Raw genomic sequence first — 16,064 nt, 5'->3', positions numbered from 1 at the left:
GCCTTCTACAATCCCAAAGATAGAATGATAACAACTTTGTAAGAGGGCAACCTCTGCTTGGCGTCTCTGCAATATCATTCTTTTAATTTGTGGTCTTTTTGAATGAATTGACAGTTGCAGCAAACATTCTTAAAAACAATTTATGCCATTCGGGGATCTTCTGGAAGAGAAACAAGAGTTTTGAAAGGATGTTCATTTTAACAATATTGATTCTCCTTGCTAAAGGCAACTGAAGAGGTGACCATCTCAAATCGTCTTTGATGCAGGCTATCATGTTGCACATGTTAAATTTAAACAGATATTTAAATTTATTTGTGGCTGTAACTCCCACTCTGAGACGATTAACATGGCATGCAAGTGAGTTGATTGGGAAAAGTATGCTCTTATTAAAAAGTTTTGAACTCACAACCCCGCATATCACTCACTATATTTAATATGATTGACACAAATAAGTTTGGATTGATAATGAAGAGAACCATGTCATCAGCATAAAGGGATGCTATTTATTCCACTCATTCCTTTATTTACTCCCTTGTCACACACGTGCACATACAGAACAGCTTAAGGGCTTGAGTGAGTGTAACTCTCTTCACCAAGACATGAGGTGCCGCTGTCTAATAATGACCTCCCTCTACAGAAATGAAGACTGACACCATTCCATCTGTGACATCACTTCCGGGGTCCAACCACCTGTACCCGTCTCTTCCTCAAGAAGGTATTTTTGATCAGTCTACCTGATTCAATTGTCAGAACGACTCATTTTGCTTTTTACATGCACATTTTTTTCCCATTTGCTTAATTATACGGGGTTTGCCGCATTGTGCTCCAAAACACCTTTCTTCAGTCTGAATCTGTGTTCTAATGTGAAATAATCAAAATTAATATAATCTAAATGAACAGAGGCTTCTGGGTTAGAATACAGTAACTTAATCTAAGCACATACACTAGGTCCAAACTGAAAGCTGTATGATAAAGAGATACCTCCGTTACACTCAGTCAAAAACCCTTTCTGCTTCCAGACAGAAGCTTAGATAGTGAAGTGAGATATACTGTAATGCATTAAGCAACTTTCAAAGGATTGAGAGTCAACTTCTACTCTTAGCCAATACAGTCTGATCTTGTGATATTACTGAAGACAGCACTTTCTCTATTCTTATAGCTGAAGCTTCATCCAGAATATTAAAGTCATTATGCAGTAATGAGATTGGTGTGAAAGATGAACACTCGAGAGGAATTTACTCTTTGGAAAAACAATGATCAATACCCGGTGTAGAGTCTGGTGCAGAGTCAAACATAAAAAAACAGGGACATCGTTGGAGACAGATTTTTTACAAAGTGTCATTGGATGGCCATCTGAATGTGTAGCTATTTCAGACTTGCAAAGAGTTTATAGCATTTTGGATTTTGACAAGTCGTAGCAGTTCGGTTGTTTTTTAAGGTTCATGAACTTTGATTAAACACTTTCTTACGAATGAACATTAGAACAATCTAGACGAGAACAGGCCATTGAGGCCAACAAAGCTCACCAGTCCTATCCACTTGTTTCTTCCAAAAAAACATCCAAGTCGAGTTTTGAAAGTCCCTAAAGTCCTACTGTCTGCCACACTATTTTGAAGCTTATTCCAAGTGTCTATCATTCTTTGTGTAAAGAAAAACTTCCTGTGTGTGTGAAATTTACCCTTAACAAGTTTCCAACTGGTCCCCATGTTCTTGATGAACTCATTTTAGATTCACAGTCTTGATCCACTCTATTGATTCCCTTCATAATTTTAAACACTTCAATCAGGTCACCTCTTAATCTTCTTTTGTTTAAACTGTAAAGGGTCAGCTCTTTTAATCTTTCTTCATAATTCATCCCCTATAGCCCTGGAATCAGCCCAGTTGATCTTCTTTGGACCTTTTCTAGTGCTGCTATGTCCTTTTTGTATCCTGGAGACCAAAACTGCACACATCACTCCAGATGATGACTCACCAGCGCATTATAAAGCTTGAGCAGAACCTCCTTGGACTTGTACTCCACAATGTGTACAACTGCACACCATACTTTGTTATTATTTCAAACCAACTTAAATCAATTCAAGGATATGGAAGCCAGTCCTGGACTGAGCACCAAACCTTCAAAGAGCAGAGAAAGGACACTGCTTGATATATTATGAAAAGAGATTGAAAGAAATTTGTGAGCCGATACACCTTTGCGCTACCCCAGAAAATGGTAAGTTACACTGTTGTTAGAAAAGAGTCCAAGAAAAGGAGTAGGATGGAGACATGTCTGACTGGAGTGCATTTCTGTGACAGGTGGAGGGCTTGAACACACTCTTGGAGGTTTACTGGAATGATCACTAAAGATATTTGTCTACCATGGTGTAGTGGTACTATGCAATTGTTGTTTTCTTTATTATATTGTTGTGCTTTTACTAGAGGCTATCGACTATATTTGTATAAAGCGTAGACAGAGACTGAATCATCACAACTCATTAAAAGGATGGAAGGCCCCAGTCTGCCCGTGGGGTTCTTGCTGTTCAGATCTGTGATTGGCTCCATCATCACTCAGTCTATGGGTATCAGGAATGGGCAGGGGGCCTGTGTTTGGCTTGAGTGTTTCGAGGTGGTTCTCAGTTATAGTAGCTGAAGTAGCATGCAGAGGTGGTCACTTACAGTCTGGGATTAGGAGACGGGGCCTCTTGTGGTAATGCCTACAGTCGCCACCTCGGTTTGTATATCGTACATGTGTCGAGAATGAAGTCTCTGTTCCTAGCATTGATCTTGTATTGTTTGATACAGCAGTTGAAAGATTCACAGATCACTTGACTCCATATTTCATACATTTAGTAGTATTGGTTTTAAAGAAAGGAATCAATCTGATCTGACCCAATCAGCTTCCCTCAAACTTATTTCTCTTACTCAAGTTCCTTTTGGTGCTCAGGGACATTTCTTTTAGTTGTGTGACCTGTTGTATAGTACTGTTGGTTCCAGCAAGGTCAGAATGTAGCTGAAGAGAGAACATGCTTTGGGTGATTTTAACATCTGGAATCAGACCACATTCATATGTGAATTTTTACCTGGGGTAAATCAGGGTAAACTATGGCACTGTGGTCATTTCACAGCATTTCAGGGAAATAAAAAAAACCAGTAATAGATAAATGACCTGTTCAGTTTAAACTTTACAGCAGTGCCAACTGCTTATAACATCTTTTTGAGTTATTAGTTATGAATTCAAAGAACACCTCCATTTCCAAGTTTTGGGGGTGGACACGACTGGACTGGACCTTCAGGTAGATCACACTGAGCTTTACTTTCATTATTTTTTATCTCTTACCTTCTCCTGAATACGCTGAACATGCTGCATTCTCAGTCTCCCTCATGGTAGAATCTAAAGGTTCGGTCTTCACTTGGACAGAATGATTCTGGAAGGACCGAGATCTACTTTCTGTGACGTCTGGTCCAGCTAGCCCTTCATCTGGACTCGGATGCTGAGAGACAGACTCTGATTTAATATTTTCTGTCTTGATGTGTCTTAGAATTGTGCTTTTTTGAAAATCTCTTGTATCAGGTGCTGGGTCGGGCTCTTCTTTAATGATTATTAGTCTCAATTTATAATCCTCCTCATTGTCATGGCCATAACTTGTCATCTGTTGTTGCACAGATTCCCATTTGCAGTCTTCTTCCTTAATGTCCATATTTATATTGCTCTCCATAGCATACATGGAAAGGAGAGTCCTGTGTTGTGTCAGATTCTCCCAAGGGGTGCTCACACCTAAATGTTGCAGTTACCTTTATGGGGGTCCTTCCCTCAGCACACTACTTTAGTTCCTCCCACTGACAAAGGATATGACCCCAAAAGATGCCTAGTAAGTTTGTCTTTACTGAGTACAGCTAACAGTTCCAATTATTAGAAACAAAAGAATGCCCAAGTCCAGCAGTGTCAGGACTGGACTTTTGACTTCCCAAGTTTTTGCCCTTACCTCTCAAAGAATTACAGGGTCTTTACCAAGGAACAGCACTTACAGATACAAGCAGTCTGTAAGGTTACAGATGGGTGAACGTCAGGATTGAAAGGGCTTTGTTAGCCCACCTTATACAAAATGTAGGCCCCCCCCAATCACGCTGAACACAAACTGTGTTCTTCACTCAAGCTGGCTAATATCCTACTGTTGAGCTGGTTATCGTTACAGTTTGTAAAAGCTGGAGCTCTTTTCTGGTTCTGTCCTTGGCGGAGTGGTGGCTCAGAGGCTAGGGATCTGCACTGACAATCGGAAGGTTGCCGGTTCGAATCCCATAAATGCCAAAAGAGACTCTGCTCTGTTGGGCCCTTGAGCAAGGCCCTTAACCTGCAATTACTGAGCTCTTTGAGTAGTGAGAAAAGCGTTATATAAATGCAAAGAATTATTATCCTTGTGCGGTTAATTGAAACTGAACAACAGCAGCACACAACCAACAGAACAACTGCTGATCTGCACAGCGCCTCACACATCACTGTTCATTATTCGTCTCTTCTGAGGTCAGTTTATTTACATGTATGTTCACTGCTGGATAGCCAGACACTTCCCTTCATTTTATTGTGTGACTGGAAACGGCAGCTTCTCTTTTTCTCTGTGGATAGAACAGAATAGAATATATTAAAATCTAAACCAAAAACATTTAATCATCTTCTTCAACCTCTCCTCGTAGCTCCAAAATTGCACCCATTATTCCAGATTTGGCCTCATAGGGATGACTTTAAAACAATTAGCAATATGAGGCACTCCAGTTAACACTCAGTTATTTCACTTGTAGGTGTTATACAGTCACCATTTCTTAAATAGTTGTTTATCCATTTATGTATTCAACTAAGGAAATCTGCCAAAAATGATTTAGCCTTTAACTTGTGCAATGCAGAATTGTCTCAGAACAAACATATACTTATAAATCTTCATTGCTCTTCAGTTTATTTTTGTATAGCTCTCTGCACCGAGTAGTGGCTCAGAGAACTGCAACAGGCTTACAGGTTTTAAATAAAAAAAAAAAAAAAAAAAAAAAAAATCAGTAACAAATAATGTATTCATAACATGCAAACTGGGTTAAGCATACAGTTTAAAAAAAAAAAAAGCATTTTTTTAATCAAATTGATCCTAATTATATATATCCATTAATATTACTGTTGAGATTGACAGATAAGAGGAAAACAAAAAACTGCAGTCCGCAGAAAGCCTGGAGAAAAATCAACCTCTGGGTAGTTTGGGAAGTCAAGTGAAGCCTCAGTCAAATAGACTCCAGCTGCAGATGACACACTCCGAAGCCTCAGGCTCATTCAGTGACCAGAGACACTATGAGGCCCATAAGATGACGCCACTGTCGTCTGGATTCTCTTTAGACTCCGCCCACTCTCCCCTCACACACTCACACCCATCCAAGAGTGAAACCAGGCCATAACGATATGGTGTTATACAGGCTATAGAATTTAAAAGGAACACTTACTTACAATGGCTAATTTAAAGGTAAATCAACATATTACTTGCTGTTGTATTATTACCTGCAATAAGAAACCACCTAACTTTATATGGATGAAGGAAGATTTTTGTGTCGAAAGTAGTATTGTATAGTAATGCTGGAAAATGTAAAGTTTATGCGCAGTCAACTTTGACATTCACAGGAACAGGGTTTTCCATCTTATGCTGCCTTAAATAAAATTAATGTTTTGTACATAGTTCTTGGGTTTGATAATATTAAAATGTGGAAGAGATTGTGATTTTCTTATTATGCATTACATTTTTATAGACTTCATAGATAGACATATAAATCTCTTTAATTATTCTTCTTCTTTCAGTTGCTCCCGTTAGGGGATGCCACAGTGGATCATCTTCTTCCATATCTTTCTGTCCTCTGCATCCTGCTCTATTACACCCATCACCTTCATGCCTTCTCTCACCACATCCATAAACCTTCGGTTAGGCCTTAAAGTTCCTCAGTTCAACTCTATTTACATTCCTCCTCTCCTTCTGCCTCCTGACACGTCTCCCCCCCTCTTCTTCTCCTTCTTCGGCCAACAGTAGCCCAATTTCCATCAGCACCCTGTTGGCTAACAGTATTGGTGGCAGTTGTTGTTAACACGGGGCTCGACTGATCCGGTATGGAAATTTGTATTGTTGTCCGCATATCGATTTGGCAAAATTTTACACCGGATGCCCTTCCTGACGTAATCCTCCCCATTTACCTGGGCTTGGGACCAGCATGAAGAAACACACTGGTTTGTGCATCCCCTGTTGCTGGGTTATAAATCTATCTCTCTCATTATTTATATATATATTATATATATTATATATATATATATGGGCGGCACGGTGGCGCAGTGGGTAGCGCTGCTGCCTCGCAGTTGGGAGATCTGGGGACCTGGGTTCGCTTCCCGGGTCCGCCCTGCGTGGAGTTTGCATGTTCTCCCCGTGTCTGCGTGGGTTTCCTCCGGGTGCTCCGGTTTCCTCCCACAGTCCAAAGACATGCAGGTTAGGTGGATTGGCGATTCTAAATTGGCCCTAGTGTGTGCTTGGTGTGTGGGTGTGTTTGTGTGTGTCCTGCGGTGGGTTGGCACCCTGCCCGGGATTGGTTCCTGCCTTGTGCCCTGTGTTGGCTGGGATTGGCTCCAGCAGACCCCCGTGACCCTGTGTTCGGATTCAGCGGGTTGGAAAATGGATGGATGGATATATATATATATATATATATATATATATATATATATATATATTCACACACTAGTTGATTACCCAGTGGCTTCGCTCACTGAGTGCAAGGGAAAAAAATAAAATGTAGTCTATAAGTTATTAAACAGTAAAACATTAACATTTAAGAAGTAAAGATACATTGAGCACTACTGGAGTGGTTTCGGGTAAACTACATTTTAAAGGCGCTATAACACATTACACAGTGTTATAACACAGTGTCATTTTGCTTGCCTTTTCTCTAAGTGATCATCCAAATTTTTGCCTGACAACCTTGCACTACATGCCTGTGATTTACTTGTTAAACAATTGATCACAAAAGCAACCTTGAATGTTGTGGGTTTTTAGTGATCCGAACTTACCTTAAGGGACAGTAAGTAGTAGTGCAGGGTAATTTACAAACACAGTCCTGCTTCAATGGCGCCGATTACACTCATTCGCAAAGATTTCCCAGGAGCCGACGGGGGACTTGAAGTGTCACAAACAGTGCAAGAAGTGAGGACGCTGCCCGAAACTGCAAAGCTCTCAACTTGGCGGAGCAGCCCGACACAAAGCATCCACTTTGTTCTCACGACCCCTTGCAGCTGAAGGCGGTCTCGTCTTCACATTGTTTACAGCTCGGCGCAGTTAAATAGTAGAAAGATGCAAAGCTGTTTTCCTCATCTCTTCTACTATCAAGTTCTGCCAACTAAAAAAAGGTTACAATGTGGCAGTTTCCGTGACAGTCACGTGGACAAATAAGTAAAACTTCTCTGTCAGAACGCGCCTGGCTAGTTCCTGTATTATAATATGTTCTGTGGTCACAGGCAATTTCCATATCGTGTGGTCATACGTAATTTCCGTTTCATACGTAATTTCCATATCATGTGGTCATATGTAATTTCCATTTCAAATGTGAAAAGAATTATATTATATTATATATATATATATATATATATATATATATATATATATATATATATATATATATATATATATATATATATATACACACACACACACACACACATTTAATTATGCAATTTTCATTACGCTAGAACTTACTAAGTTTTTTACATAGCGAATTCACAGCACCTACCCTGCACATAGAGATTTCACTTAAAATTCTTTTTGTTGCGGATAGATGGCTGCACCTGCCCTGCATTCCAAAATGGCTGGGAGACGGTTGTCAGTTGAACAGTTGCGTAATTAGATCTGGACCACCCTGTATAATAATATATTATATATATATATATATACACACACACACACACACACACACAAACGAAAAGAAAAATTACACACTCATTCTTAAATAGCGACTTGTTCTGGGTCGAGATCTGGGTCAAGTTTCTGAACTGTACAATACACAGGCTTCAAAGCTCCCAAGTCCATTTGAAAGTGTAGCTAAATGGGCCTGAAATGGACCAGCAATGCCAGCATGGCATAGTTAATACTGCTTGCAAGTAAAAAGGATTCACTTTGTTATAATTATGTGAAAAGGTGAGTCGCAGCCCGCCGTCTGTTTATTCTGTTTCAGACAATATTACAAAAGCTGACCCCTGTGCCGAGGATGCGGTGATATTGCTGCTGTACTGAGCACACCTTCAGGTGCTGGCTGCGCACACACTCCTGCCTCAGAAATCGCTGGGCGACCATCTGACTTTGTGCTGACAGATATTATTCTGAGTCACAAAATGCAATAGTGGATGCTGTAAGTGATGTGGCTAATGAACTAAGCAATATATGGGCTGTATTATGTCATATTGACCGCAAATTAAATGAATGGGTTGAAAAATAAATGCTGCCTATGATTACTTGATTTTACATCCTGCTAATTACATTCAAACTAAGTTGTAACGCTGTCCAATTTGGCTGATTATTTGGTGGGTCAGGGCCAGGTTCATCATAGCACATCTCTTCAGGTACAGGCAAGCAGGACACTACATGTCTGCACAATGCAATACATGTTTTGTGGAGAATAGAGCAGCACATTAGAGTGGAAATGCTTTCTATTTACATAAATTCATTCTCTGAAAGCACCTTTATACTGTACTGTTGGTGCCGAGCACCACAACGGATCAATTCCATGCTATTTACATGGCTCTTTGAGGTGACTCACTGTGCTTAAAAGGACTGCTTGCCTTTTGTTGCGCTAGTCGGAAAAAGTACCTGCGACTGTGCAAAGCTGCCATTTTTATATGTTCTCCTGCTATATATGATGTAATGCCAGCTCATTCTTTTGGTGATTCGTCCCTGGCTGATGTAACTTATCATTGCAATAGCAATGTGTGTGCAGTTGACCCCTCAGATTACACTTCAAAAACTGGACATTGCTGCAAATTGCACTTTGATGTTTCATAGTTCAACCACAGTGTAAGGAAACCTTATCTATCTGGATGACATGAGGATAATACCATCCTATAGAGCTGGCATGGTGCGACTCTGCAATGTTTGTGAAATACCCAATCAGCCAGTAAGTTCACGCTGAAAAGCTCCTGTGGCTAAAAACTCAAGAGTGGACAGAACTTGCAAAGGAGCAAGTAGAGCAGAATTGCTCAAAGTCTGCCTTTATAAAGCCAGCGCCAGTTCAGCACACCGCACCAAGAGGAGATCTCTTGGAAATCGAAATCGACTTAGAAGCCAGTCATCATCATCATCTATAAATATACATTCTCTTCTAATTCTTCCATTTACAATGTTTTCTAACAACGCTAAAGCAGCTATGGTTGATGGAATAGTTTGGCCATTCCATGCACTATTATATTGTTATAGAATGATTACTTACAATTAAGTGAATTAAATTTGTTAACGATATGCAATTAATTTCAGTGTACGTGATAAATCTCGCATCATTGATGCAAATAAGAAAAAGAAGGTAAATGACATAGAAACAGTAGCACTGCTTTGATGCTGGGTGCCACCAGTTTGCAAAACAAAGCAAAAAGTGTGTACACAAGGTGGGGAGGTGCCATGAAAATATGCGTGGCTTTATGCAAAGTTTAGTTTTTAATACATCTTGAAGTGTGCATGGAAATGGGTGTTTGCAACATTTTTATACATGAGGCCCCTGACCTTCAGCTCAGCAGGAATTTATAAAAATTTTTAAATGTAAAAAAAAAAAAATCTGGCCAGTCTAGCATTCATTCGATTTGTCAATGTAAAATAAATTACATTCTGAGATCTACAAAAATTACAAAGGGATGTTATGCACCATCTAACTAGTGCCTTCATTATTCTAACATGAACATAAGTGTTAAAAGCTACTAATTACCAACACATTAATTATTCTCCGTAGTTGTCAGTTTCTTCGAATAAATTGCACAAAGGTGAATCCCACAAACAAATCATTTCAAAACAGTGCTTGGTGATTATGTACACAAAAGGCTCCGACTCTAGGTCTTAACAATTTGTTAGCGTAACATACTGACTTTGTCCCACTCTTCAAGTAAAAAGGGACCAAGGTACCACTATAATTTTAGTCAGACTTCTGGGGGCTTCTAGCTGCTCCATTATATTGGCTATTATCTGGGCACCGATTGACAAGTCTATATGGTCATCAGGGGCATTTTTCACACTGCTTGGAAGTAAAAAAAGTATTCAAGTTGTTATAATTACAGAAAATAAAAGAAATTAAACAGTTTACAAAATATTGGTCCAGAAATTAAATTTACATAAATTTGTGCATTCAACCCAAACAGACAGTCTTAATAAGAGGTGTTCTTCAGTGAATTCCTTTTAAGTAATCATAAATATTGATTTCTTTTATACTATTTCTTTTAAATTGCAACCCCCACTGAATGCTCTCCAGGATTCCTTAAATATACATCTAACTGTGCTGCTGCGGAGTCCAAAAACTGAACATCCGACTTACTGAATATGCCTTCAGAGTCACTGCTCAAAGTGACACCACATTTCTCATATACAGACCAAGACTGTGCCATATACTGTGCTGATTTTATTATATTTCTTTTAAGTATAACCGTTAAATAATTTAATCACCAGTTACACAGCAATAGAAGTTAAAGACAGATTAGAATACAATATGCGCTAATTTTAATTTGTGAATTTCCCCTTGGGATTAATAAAGTATCTATCTATCTAATCGTAAATATGATCAAATTCTCCAAGATAGAACGCACCCCTATTAAAATTTGAAGCTATAGGTTAATGTACTTTTCATGAGGAATATGCGCTGATGCAACCCCGAAGAGTGCATGATCGGGAGGGTCACTAGCAAAATTAGCGAACAGGCGTCTCTCCGACTAAACTGTGAAGGTGAAAGGTGCACGAAGACCAAGGAACAGGGCGGCCATGCGGGCCCACCCAGACAATCAGTACACACCTGTACGACAAAACAGTAAGAGGCTTAAATTAGACGTGCCCCTGGACTGTTCTGGTGTTAAATTAGACTTTAAAAAACAGAACTACCCCATGTTTCTCATTTCTCTATTCAATTTAACTGCGCGTGTACACCAACTCTGTGACAATCCAAGCGTCATCCTAAACAAAGCAAGAACCACACGACTGAGAATACGATGACCCTTAAGAACGGGGTTCCATTACTACCATCTGTAACTTCGGCATCATTTTTCCTCTTTTGGCTTTCATATAATTTAAAAGTACCCACCGTCTGTCTAATGAAGAGCTGCTTGTCCAGACAGCGAAACACCTTCAGTTAGTCACACAACTGAAGGCAACAGTCCAGCTGCAGCACTCCGCATGTCCGATGAACAACCAGTGGGGTTGCGTGTTTATGTCACGTGCCTTGGACCGTTAAACATTCAGCTGTCGCTGACGTAGGAGGTCAGTGCCTGCGTTCCCATGTCACATGTTTTTAACTGCCAAATAAAAGAACAGGCACAGAAGCAATAGTAGAAGAGTGTACTACCAAATAAAAGAAAAGAGCGGTAGTAGGAAGACCGATAAAAGATGAACAGGTATGCGTGGTAGGGGAACCAAAGCATGTTAAGCTTTTGAGCAGGTTTAATTACTTTTAATGCAAAATGATACCTTTTATTGGCAAACTAAAAAGATTACAATATACAAGCTTTCGAGGCAACTCAGGTCCCTTCTTCAGGCAATACGTTATCAAAGAAATAACAATTAAAGGATCCTAACTCGTTAGTGCCTTCACCTTTGAGTTTGAATTCGTTTATTAACAGTGTAATGTACAATAATGTTACGTAAACGTAAACTTTTGCCTCCCTCAGATAAGACTAGAGCATTAGCTGTCGGTGGCTACGACTGCAGTCGAGAGTTTCCGTCGCTGCCTACCACACCAAGTAAATTGCCGGCTGAGAGCCGCGACTCACGATTATAGACGAAGCTGCTAAACAAATTCGCAAAATATAGCTGCATCTTTACAAGAATCTTTACAAGATTCCATTAAACAATCTGGTTAAAAACTGCACTGCCATCTCATCTAAACACCTCCATGCTTCCACAGGTACAGTCATATGAAAAAGTTTGGGAACCCCTCTCAGCCTGCATAATAATTGACTCTACTTTCAACAAAAAAGATAACACTGGTATGTCTTTCATTTCCTAGGAACATCTGATTCCTGGGGTGTTTTCCAAACAAAGATTTTTAGTGAAGCAGTATTTAGTTGTATGAAATTAAATCAAATGTGAAAAACTGGCTGTGCAAAAATTTGGGTCCCCTTGTCATTTTTCTGATTTGAATGCATGTAACTGCTCAATACTGATTACTTGCAACACCAAATTGGTTGGACTAACTCATTAAGCCTTGAACTTCATAGACAGATGTGTCCAATCATGAGATATAAAGGTATTTAAGGTGGTCAATTGCAAGTTGTGCTTCCCTTTGACTCTCCTCTGAAGAGTGACAGCATGGGATCCTCAAAGCAACTCTCAAAAGATCTGAAAACAAAGATTGTTCAGTGTCATGGTTTAGAGGAAGGCTACAAAAAGCTATCTCAGAGGTTTAAACTGTCAGTTTCAACTGTAAGGAATGGAATCAGGAAATGGAAGGCCACAGGCACAGTTGCTGTTAAACCCAGCAGGTCTGGCAGGCCAAGAAAAATACAGGAGCGGCATATGTGCAGGATTGTGAGAATGGTTACAAACAACCCACAGATCACCTCCAAAGACCTGCAAGAACATCTTACTGCAGATGGTGTATCTGTACATCGTTCTACAATTCAGTGCAATTTGCACAAAGAACATCTGTATGGCAAGGTGATGAGAAAGAAGCCCTTTCTGCACTCACACCACAAACAGAGTCGCTTGTTATATGCAAATGCTCTATTAGACAAGCCAGATTCATTTTGGAATAAAGTGCTTTGGACTGATGAGGCAAAAATTGAGTTATTTGGTCATAACAACAAGCGCTTTGCATGGCGGAAGAAGAAGAACACCACATTCCAAGAAAAACACCTGCTACCTACTGGCAAATTTGTTGGAGGTTCCATCATGCTGTGGGGCTTTGTGGCTAGTTCAGGGACTGGAGCCCTTGTTAAAGTCGAAGGTCAGATAAATTCAACCCAATATCATCAAATTCTTCAGGATAATGTTCAAGCATCAGTCACAAAGTTGAAGTTACGCAGGGGTTGGATATTCCAACAAGACAATGAGCCAAAACACAGTTCGAAATCTACAAAGGCATTCATGTAGAGGGAGAAGTACAATGTTCTGGAATGGCCGTCACAATCCCCTGACTTGAATATCATCGAAAATCTATGGAATGATTTGAAGCAGGCTGTCCATGCTCGGCAGCCATCAAATTGAACTGAACTGGAGAGAATTTGTATGGAAGAATGGTCAAAAATACCTCCATCCAGAATCCAGACACTCATCAAAGGCTATAGGAGGCGTCTAGAGGCTGTTAGTTGAGCCTCCTTTTGCAAATATAAGTATTGATGTCATATCTCTGTTGGGGTGCCCATATTTATGCACCTGTCTAATTATGCTATGATACATATTGCATATTTTCTGTTAATCCAATAAACTTAATGTCACTGCTGAAATACTACTGTTTCCATAAGGCATGTCATATATTAAAAGGAAGTTGCTTCTTTGAAAGCTCAGCCAATGATAAACAAAAATCCAAAGAAATAAGAGTGGTTCCCAAACTTTTTCATATGACTGTATGTCATCTGGACCAACGGCCTTTCCATTCTTCATCCTCTTCATAGCTGTCCTTACTTCCTCCTTGCTAATCCATTGCACTTCATAATTCATGATCTTCACATCATCCAACCTTCTCTCTCTCTCTCTCTCATTCTCTTCATTCTTCAGTCTCTCAAAGTACTCTTTCCATCTGCTCAACACTCTCTCCTCACTTGTGAGTACGTTTCCATCTTTATCCTTTATCACCCTAAACTGCTGCCCATCTTTCCCAGCTCAGTCCCTCTGTTTAGCCCACCGGTCCTTTTCTCCCTCCTTAGTGTCCAGCCTCTCATATGACTCATCATACGCCTTTTCTTTAGCCTTTGCCACCTCTCTCTTCACCTGGCGCCTGATCTCCTTGTACTCTTGTCTACTTTCTGTATCTCTCTGACTATCCCACTTCTTCTTTGCCATCCTTTTCCTCTGTTTATTCTCCTATACTTCCCCATTCCACCTCCATGTTTCCTTTTCCTCCTTCCTCTGTCCAGATGTAACAGCAGAAACCCTTCTTGCTGTCACCCTTACTACATCTGCTGTAGTTGCCCAACTGTCTGGTAACTCTTCACTGCCAACCAGTGCCTGTCTCACCTTCTCCCTAAACTCAACCTTGCAGTCTATTCTATTTTATTAAATACTGCTTTGTTCTTATTTGTAATACTCTGAACAGCTTGGGTGACTAAAGTGGTAAATAGATAGATATGAAAGGCATTACATAACAGATAGATAGATGAGAAAGGCACTATATAATAGATAGACAGACATGAAAGGCATTATATAACAGATAAGATAGATATGAAAGGCACTATATAATAGATAGATGAGAAAGGCATTATATAATATAGATGTGAAAGGAACTATATAACAAATACATAGATGTGACAAGCACTGTATAATAGACATGAAAGGCACTATATAACAAATAGATAGATGCGAAAGGCACTATATAACAGATAAGATAGATGTGAAAGGCACTATATAATAGATTAACAGACATGAATGGCATATAACAGATAAGATAGATGTGAAAGGGACTATATAATAGATGTGAAAGGCACTATATAATAGATAGATGAGAAAGGTATTATATAATAGATGTGAAAGGCACTATATAATAAATAGACCGACATGAATGGCATTATATAACAGATAAGATAGATGTGAAAGGCACTATATAATAGATTAACAGACATGAATGGCATATAACAGATAAGATAGATGTGAAAGGGACTATATAATAGATGTGAAAGGCACTATATAATAGATGAGAAAGGCATTATATAATAGATGTGAAAGGCACTATATAATAGATAAACATGAAAGACACTATATAACAAATAGATGTGAAAGGCACTATATAATAGATAGAGCGACATGAATGGCATTATATAACAGATAAGATAGATGTGAAAGGCACTATATACTAGATAGACATGAAAGGCACTATATAACAAATAGATGAGAAAGGCACTATATAATAGACATGAATGGCATTATATAACAGATAAGATAGATGTGAAAGGCACTATGTAATAGATAGATGAGAAAGACACTATATAATAGATGTGAAAGGCACTATATAATAGATAGACATGAAAGGCACTATATAACAAATAGATGTGAAAGGCACTGTATACTAGATGTGAAAGGCACTATATAACAAATAAACATGAAAGACTATATAACAAATAGATATGAAAGGCACTACATAATAGATAGATGTGAAAGGCACTATATAATAGATAGACATGAAAGGCACTATATAACAAATAGATGTGAAAGGCACTGTATACTAGATGTGAAAGGCACTATATAACAAATAAACATGAAAGACTATATAACAAATAGATATGAAAGGCACTACATAATAGATAGATGTGAAAGGCACTATATAATAGATAGATGTGAAAGGCACTATATATAACGCCTTTCATGTCTGTCTATTATAACAGAAAGGCACTATATAATAGATAGATAGTCCTGAGGAGTGACAGACTGTCACTCTTACTCTGTATTTAAGTACATGATGTTTGTGACTGTAGGCCAACCTAAAACAATCTTAGTGAGGCCTACTCACCCCATAATAATACAGGTGCACTTTTTACCAAACTGAGGAGAAAAATAGAATTTTATTTCATAATAATAATAATAACGTGACATTTATATAGCACCTTTAAAAATTACAATGAAGATTTTAAAAAAATCCCTAAGCAGTGGAGGTAAAAGTTTCTTATTTGAGTAACACAGAGTATTCCAGGGGGAGTTATA

General features: G+C 39.0%; 1 protein-coding gene across 1 annotated transcript in view; it reads right to left on the bottom strand.

The window, feature by feature from the left end:
* Positions 1-11,396, bottom strand: part of LOC114666175 (zinc finger protein 721-like) — a 48,039-nt gene extending 36,643 nt beyond the window's left edge. Inside the window, exons 1-2 of the mRNA XM_051932664.1 lie at positions 11,299-11,396; positions 3,317-4,590 (exon numbers count right to left, since the gene is read on the bottom strand). Of these exons, the coding sequence (XP_051788624.1) occupies positions 3,317-3,704 (388 nt within the window). The 5' untranslated portion in view covers positions 3,705-4,590; positions 11,299-11,396. The remainder of the gene's footprint in view (positions 1-3,316; positions 4,591-11,298) is intronic.
* Positions 11,397-16,064: the final 4,668 nt, after the last annotated feature.

The sequence above is a fragment of the Erpetoichthys calabaricus genome, chromosome 1 (assembly GCF_900747795.2).
Source record: "Erpetoichthys calabaricus chromosome 1, fErpCal1.3, whole genome shotgun sequence".
In the NCBI taxonomy this organism is placed as follows: Eukaryota; Metazoa; Chordata; class Cladistia; order Polypteriformes; family Polypteridae; genus Erpetoichthys; species Erpetoichthys calabaricus.
The sequence above is the reverse complement of the archived record's forward strand: the minus strand, read 5'-3'. Positions and strand labels throughout refer to the sequence as shown.